The sequence below is a fragment of the Peromyscus maniculatus genome, chromosome 14, assembly GCF_049852395.1.
Source record: "Peromyscus maniculatus bairdii isolate BWxNUB_F1_BW_parent chromosome 14, HU_Pman_BW_mat_3.1, whole genome shotgun sequence".
Taxonomy (NCBI): Eukaryota; Metazoa; Chordata; class Mammalia; order Rodentia; family Cricetidae; genus Peromyscus; species Peromyscus maniculatus.
Window position 1 is genome coordinate 58548104 of NC_134865.1, and position 8087 is coordinate 58556190.

At 48.4% G+C, this 8087-nt stretch overlaps 1 protein-coding gene across 40 annotated transcripts in view; it reads left to right on the plus strand.

Moving 5' to 3' along the window:
• Ttll5 (tubulin tyrosine ligase like 5) overlaps positions 1-5645 on the plus strand; it is a 249942-nt gene extending 244297 nt beyond the window's left edge. For all 40 annotated transcript variants that reach the window (XM_042260944.2, XM_042260947.2, XM_042260948.2 and 37 more), the window contains one exon: positions 5030-5645. Coding sequence is in view for 19 of the 40 variants with exons in the window: in XM_042260947.2 (XP_042116881.2) it covers positions 5030-5052 (23 nt within the window). In the remaining 21 variants the exon portion in view is untranslated. The remainder of the gene's footprint in view (positions 1-5029) is intronic.
• The last annotated feature ends 2442 nt before the right edge of the window (positions 5646-8087 follow it).

The window sequence follows — 8087 nt, forward strand, 5'->3', positions numbered from 1 at the left end:
GCTCCTCTTGAACTCCCTATGTAGCCCAGGCTGGCGTAGAGCTCAGGGTAATCCATGCATCATAGCCTCCCAAGTCCTGGGATTACAGGCATGGATCACCGTGCCCGAGTTCACAACAGTAACTTTTAAACTATGAGTCATGACCTAGCAGTAATGGGTCATTGAACCAATTAGTAGGTCAAATTTAGGTTCATGAGAACTAGTCAGTAGCATCATAGACGTTATTTGAATTCAGCTTTTGTTTGCTTTATCAGGAAGAAATGCCCTAACAGTTAGTAGTACGCTCAGGGTCCCAACCCTCAACTGCCCCCCAACCCCAGTGGAAGAAAATGCAATAGAGGGAAAAACACCAGGGGCCATGTATGATAAAGTACTGGGCTTCATTGAGGTCAGGACATGTGTGTTCCATGACCATTTTTAACTACACCGCAGTCCTAAGGCAGTTTAAAGGTCTCTATTTTTACCTAGGCCTCTCTGTTTGCTTCTGACCTTCCTCGGGCAGTTGAAACCCTGCTTTTCTGATTTCCAGCACAGAGTTATGCCCAGTGCCCTCTGTGACTCAACAGTACTATCTCATACAGGAAGATCTAGAGCTAGGTTTTTACAAACGGAAGTCACTGTTCTAGAGTAGACAGAATCCCTGCTGATGGCAGTCAGTCCGTCCTTTTGGACTCAAAGCTCTATAAACTCCTTTCTTAAAGCCCATTGAAGATTCACTACAGTGAGCTGAAAACAAGTCACATATCATTAAAGCCCAAAGTTGCAAGAGTCGTAAATAGCAAATTGAGATTTGGGGCTCACTTTTGAAATGGCCCAATGGATAAAGGCACTTGCCACCAAGCTCGATGACCTGAGTTCAGTCACCAGGCCCCACAGGGCAGGAGGAGGGTGCTGACCCCTCAGGCTGACCCCTGACCTGCACATGACTGTGACATATGAATATGCACATGAAAAGTAAACGTGAAAAGAAGTTGCAGTCAGATTAAAGGCCATGATTCTGCTCACCCCTCTCTGTCTCCAGGATGGTCTGTAAGGGGACCAGAAGCTATTCATAAAGTAATTAATGATTATTTTACAATTCTTCTTGAAACAGGGTTTCATTGCTCAGCCCTGGCTGGCCTGAAACTCAGAGATCCACCGGCCTCTGCCTCCCAAGTGCTGAAATTAAAGGCCTGCGCCACCACACCCAGCTCCAAATCTAAATTTGTATATCTAGACAGAAATAATCAGATATACTTAGGTAGATTGTGCTTCTAAACTGGCACAACAGTCACGTCACAGAATTAGAGCCCAAGAAGTTTAATTTAGGTCAGCTGTGCAATTTTTAAATTTTCATAAAAGGGTAGATATTAAATATCTGTATGCCAAAAATAAAATAAAAGGCTGTTGCACATGTAACGTGGCCTTCCCTCTGGATATCACTGTCTATGTGCAGTGACAGGAAGAAATGTCCCACTGAGCCACATTGGAACATTCTTTCTGTTCCATGATGCTATCTTATCAGTACATTTACCTGTTACTATTCTATTAACAAAATGAATCACAATCAGAAAACTACAACTATAGGTTAGTAAGAGTCAAATATGTTTTTAAAAATGTCTGCACTTTTCCTAGACGAAGAATTAGCCTGGTTGAGGGGCGCACATCTGTGATAGTGACATGGAGAGCTAGAAACAGGATCAAGAGTTCAAGGCCAGCCAGGCAGACTTTGTCTCAAAATAAAAAGGCTTATTGTATGAAAAACAATCACAGTAGAATCCTTTGAATAGCTTTATACTAAAAATTACCCACATATTTGCAAATAGAACATCTTGGAGCTGATGTTGGTGTTGACATCTGTGGCTTAGACCAAGCGCCTTCATTGTTCATTCACAATTAAAAGGGGTTCCGGGAGGCTTTGGCCAGCTCGGGCTGTGCTGCTCAGTGGGCTGTGCCCAAGGCTGCCTTCCCGTTCCCCCCGGGCTGACTTAGCCCTGAGCTAAGCCTTGCAGCTGCGTCGCCCAGGCAGGGTTTCATGACACGGATCTGATGTTCTGGTGCCTGTGTTGTTCATTCCTGCACGCTGGAACAGTGCCCGGGAAGGTGAGGGGCAGAGCATGGCTCTCTCTCCAGCTGTCCCTATCTGCTAATGTCAGTCAGGATATAAATAAATGGATTAATTCACTTCCCTTCTCATCAAACTAGAATGATGCCAGAAGAGACTGCCACAGCCGCTTTGACCATTTGGAAAAGCCTTGGGGACTAACCTAACAGATAAAGGTCTTTGCATTTAGATCATTAAAAATGAACAAAAAAACACAGCACCTCATGGCCGGGCGGTGGTGGCGCACGCCTTTAATCCCAGCACTCGGGAGGCAGAGCCAGGCGGATCGCTGTGAGTTCGAGGCCAGCCTGGGCTACCAAGTGAGCTCCAGGAAAGGCGCAAAGCTACACAGAGAAACCCTGTCTCGAAAAACCAAAAAAAAAAAAAAAAAAAAAAAAAAAAAAAAAAAAAAAACACAGCACCTCATAAAAATGGGCATGGTGGTGTGTACCTCTAATCCCATTTTTTGGGAGGTACAGGCCGAGGGTCAAAAATGTAAGGTCATCCTCTGCTTGGCTATATAACAAGTTCAAGGCAGCCTGGGATGCATAAGACAGTGCCAGGGTGGTGGGCACACTTTTAAGACATGGTCTCTGCACTTCCAAGAGCATGGCAGGAGGCTAGACATGGGTTGTACCGGGAGTCCAACCCCCTCTGGGGGCATCCAGGCTGAGGCCAGAAACAAAAGAAACAACTGGGATCACTTTCCAGAGCCCATCCAGGCACTGTGCCTCCTGGAGGGCGAGAACCGGAGCCTGCTCCTGCCTCACAGTGCTCTGTCAGGGAGTCCTCCTAGTGCTCACACGGCAAATCGTTCTGTGTGGCCGTAAACACAAGCCGGGCGCAAACAGGAAAGCAGGCTGAAGGAAAGCCGGGTTTCTGGAAGTCGGCTCGCTGCAGAACGATGTAATGTAGTGAACAGGTACATCCAGGGTTCGTTGAGGGGCAGTTCCGAGTGTGCTTTGCGATTATGCTTCTTGTTGACTGGGAAACCATGTGGTGAGATGTAACTCCATGTCCTGGAGTATGAGTTGGATCACCCCCAGATACGCGGTTTAACAAACTAAAAGAAAGAATGTCTAGGTCAGGACTTGAACCAAAGCGGAGGAGGAGAGCAGTAGAGCATGGGACTTCAAAGGACAGCCCGCAAGAGCTGGTTCTCTCCCGCTGTGTGGACCCCAGCGGTCCGGCTCAGCGGGTCAGCCTGGCCACAAGCGCCTCTACTCACTGAGCCATCTTGCTGGCCCTAGAGGAATCCTTTAACCCAACCCTCAAATAATCCCCACAGGTAAAACGCTAGGAAATGAAAGGTCACAATTCAAAATAACAGAATGGACCAGGAACCGGCACTGTGAGCAAAGGGCCAACAAAGACACCAGATCTTCAGGGACTAAGAAACTGAAATCACCAAGTGATGCAAAAATGAATGTTTTCATGGCCAGAGAGATGAGAGGGAATAAAAAGAAATGAGTAAAACCAGTAGGTCAGAACTGTGACAAGCACATTTTCAAAGGAACTAAATGTCATGTTCAGATTTGAATTTAACCTCAGTGGGTGGCAGGTTAGACCCAGCTGACAGGGACTTAATGAGCTCAGAAGTGTGTGTTCAGAGAAATTATCTGGAATACAGAACCAAAGAAGGAAAGAGAGAGCTGGAAAGCCATTTGAGAAGGCCCCTTAGATGTGTAAGTAGAATTCTGGAAGGGAAAGGGACTCTGTCTGAGAAGATAGTGACCGACAGTGTCTCACAACTGATGGAAGATGCCCGTCCTGTGGCAAGGACGTCAGCCTCCCTCAGGATGCTAAAGACAAAGCTGCCAGAGAGCAGGATTCCCGTCTCAAAAAACAGACAGCCAAGGAGGAAGCCAGCTGAGGGTGACCTTCCCTGTCTGCACCTGAACATACGCTCACATACACAGGAAAACAAACACTCTCCAGAAGAATGGATAACAGCATTCTGCATGCCTTGGAGATTAAGCAAACGATAGGAAGATCATCATGAAGAACTTTCTGCTGATCATTTGAGTAATTTATTCACTCGTTCGTTCATTCGTTCATTTTTGCAGTGCCAAGGATCTATCTCGGGTTCCCACCACTCCTGTCGGGTGGCTCACAACTGCCCATAACTCTCTAGCCCACTCCAGGGGAGTCTGATGTCTCTGGACGTGTGCTCATAGCCCTGCCCCACAACCATAACTAATAATGGATCTTTGAAAAAGAAATGACTGTAATTAATCCTATTTTAAATGAAAAGCCACTGGGAAAGGACTGTGAGTGTCCAGCTGGTTACCTGATGAGGACTTTTCCGGAAGCTGAGTGAAGAGTATGTAAGAGGGGCTGAGGTGAGGATGGGAGTGGGCACAAGGCAGAGCACTGTGAGACACACCGAGCTTCCGATCTCAAAGGCACAGTTCAAACATGCTGAGGCTGACCCTGAGCTCTGAAAAGGCGAACACCTTTAGTGTCCTCTATTTAGAAACATGAGGGTGTTTGTTCTTAATGGGGGGGGGGTTATACTACTATTGCCTAGGCTGTCTTTAACTCCTGGGCTGGAGTGATCCTCCTGCATCAGCTTCCTGTGTAGCTGGGACTACCAAAGGCTATCACTAGGCGTAGTGAGGAGGAATGAAAATGCTCACACTTCTGGGCATGGCGGCTTCCTTGTGGTTCCAGCTACTCAAGAGACTGCAGCAGCATACACTTGAGCCTAGGAGTTCAGAGTCAGCCTGGGCTACACAGCAAGACCCAGTGTTTTTACAGGGTAGTAAGTCAACAAGAATAAATGTCTTTGCCGGAGAAAGAGCTTTGAGCAGAGGATTGAAGGAAGGGCTGTGTGCTCTAGGGTGAGCGTCCTTTGTTGGAGACGGCCCTTCTTTGTTGTTCAGACGCCGCCACTGTGACTTAGGAACCGCCCCCAGTCACTGAACTTGACATTCTCTCTTCCAGATCCCACTCGCACTGACAGATGAACCGAGAATTGGACGGAAGAAGAACGCGTTGAGTGCTCCTGGGAGCCGGTCAGAGGCTAAGCCTCCACGGTGCTGCCAGGGGCCCATAGTATTTTTGTACTGCCTCATAGTCCCCCCAAGGCCTTCAAGCAGAAGTGGCAGTAGATAGTTGCCATCAGCCCAACCAGACTTTTACCAGGACAACAGGGAAACAGATCCCCCGGGTTTGGATGGAACTCGGCAGTGGGGACTCTCGCCTGATGCGTCCTGGCCTGTCAGAGTGTGCCTTCCTCTGCCCGTCCCCTCCCACCCCGCTAGGCCCTCTCTGTCTCTCCTGCTGCTGCTCCCAGATGATATAAAAGAGGCTCTTTGGCTATTTGCATCTGGCTTTCGCTTCTTTTCCAGATTGAAGTATTAAGTTTATTTTCTTTTATACGAGCGTGAGGTCCCAACACCATCCACCAGACTTGAGCCTTCCCTTTTCCGAGAGTGTGGGGGAGGGGAGCCACCAGCACTGGTTCCCCAGGGGAAGCAAGGAGGCGGCTGCCATGGTACACAGGCAGGCGCCTTTTGGAATTACTGACTTCTAAGATTAATAAAGTAATTCGATTTTTCTTTCCTTTTTTTTTTTCCCACTCACTAATTTCCCATCAATCAATATTCACAATCAGGGCTAACATGTCATTTCGTTTCATATTTGACTGCTGGACAGTTTTTCGGTTTTCGTTTTAGAATGAGAGCTATCGAGAAACTTTGAGCAGGTATGAGCAGCAGGCTAGTTCCCAGAGCAACCAACTCCCACCCGGGAGCTGGCTTGTCCTGCAGCAGGCTTACTCACTGGGGTCCTGCGGGAAGGTGTGAATGTGCGCAGTTGCACCCAGCCTCTCCCCAGAGTTCCTCGGGGTGATGGCAGCACATTGCTTGCCCCCCCTCCATAGGACTTTCCTCCAATCTGCTGAGGGTCTGGGCTTTCAAGAAAACCCCCATAGACAGTGTTGAAGTCCAGACCAAAAAATGACACCCAAGAAGACAGATGGGTCCTGTGTGGTGGCTCCTGCCTGCCATCCCAGCATGAGGGAGGCAGGGGGATTGCCATGAGTGAGATACCAGGCTGGGCTGGGTTGTGTAGTGAGTTCAGTACCAGCCTGGAAGACAAGAGTCCTGAGACCTTGTCCCAACAAACTGAAGAGAAGCGGGGAGTGGGGAAGACAGAAAAGGGGGACATTTTTTTTTTTAGTGGCTGGATTATGTTCAGGTACAGCAGAGGGTGAGGACTCTGAAGAGCAGGAGAGAGAGGGTTTCCACAAAGTCACAGGACCATCTGAACTGCCCACTTGAGCCGAGTTGGTTAGACAATAAAGTCTGACTCCTCCATAGTCCCTCTCTGATGTGTAGAGTTGGAGAAAGGATCTGGGAGTTCTCCACATACTAGTCTTGCAAAAAGGAACGAGAGGCCGCGAGCTTAGGGTTACAACTTTCAGAACAGCTGCAGCGATTGGAGTTGCCCTAGGTACCCGATCAGAACAAATCCTCAAGCTACCTCCTCTCTGCCCATCAGGGGCTGAAGCCAGACTCCAGTCTTGCCTCGCCATAATGCTTCCGGGTCATTCTTTTGGGTGCTGAGCTTGCCTATAAACCGGATGGGCTGTTCTAGCCTTCCTCCTCCAACAGAGGTGTCATGTCCAATCTTGCCACTCTCCTCAAAACAAGTGTGTGCTTTTGAAGACAGTGGCTACATGGCCCTGGTGCTTGTGAGCAGCCATGGAAAAGGAAGACTGGACTGTAGACTTCACCTGTGTTTGTACGTGTTACTTGACATGAGCAGTGTTACTGACATGAAAACATTCCGAATCATAGTGTGTTCTTTGAGGTAGTGTCGGGAAGCACATCTAGTTGCCTTGGTGGCAGGACCCTGGGAGGCAGGGTGAAGGGGACAGAAGGATTATTTCCCACATTCTTAGTGATGCTGGAAAGCACCTGAGTCTGATGCCGTGCACTGCTCCCCCAAAGGTAATTTATGGAGGCAGCCTGGAGCCTGCCCCAGTGGGAGCACACCTCTAGGTCTGTAGCCTAAACATGTATGTTTAGTTTTTTTTTTTAACTTTGTGTGTAGGTGTTTTGTTTGCATGCATGTCTGTGAACCATGTGGTTGCCGTAGAAGCCAGAAGAGGACATTGGATCCTCTAGAACATAGGTTACAGATGGGTGGGTTCTGGGAATCAAACCCTGGTCCTCCAGAAGAGGAGCCAGCTCTCTTAACATTTAAGCCCCAAATTGTACATTTCTACTGGACATGAGCTAATCCTCACACCTACTTAAGTTTGAGGATAACCGTCACAATTACTAGACTGTGGTATTTGTGCCAAGCATGGTGGTGAATGCCTTTAATCCCAACACTCAGGAGGTAGAGACATTTGAAGCCAGCCTGATCTACATAGTGAGTTCCAGGACAGCCAGAGCTACATGGTAAAAAACCTGTCTCAAAAATAAACTGGTACTTGGGATAGCAGCAGATACCCCATGGCTGACCTGCTGGCATGTTGCTCCCTACACACACACACACACACAGCAGCAGCAGCAGCAGCAGCAGCAGCAGCAGCAGCAGCAGATACCCCATGGCTGACCTGGCATGTTGCTCCCTACAAACACACACACACACACACACACAGACACACGCACGCATGCACGCACGTGTGCACACACACAAAGACAGCACTTCCACAACCAGGATTTCAAGCCAGGGACAGGGGCCACTGGATAAATTAGTTGGGCATGAACAGAGCATGGAGACAGTCTTGGTGGGTGTGGTAGTTTGAAAGGAAGTGGCCCCCATAATTTTATAGGGAGTGGCATTATTAGGAGGTGCGGCTTTGTTGAAGTGGGTATGGCCTTGTTGGAAGTGTGTCACTTGGCGGGAAGGGGCTTTGAGGTTTCCTGTGCTCAGGATACCACCCAGTGTCTCAGTCTACTTCCTGTTGCCTGCAAGATGTAGGACTCCTCCAGCACCACATCTGCCTGCATGCTGCCATGTTCCCCACCATTATAAAAATGGATTA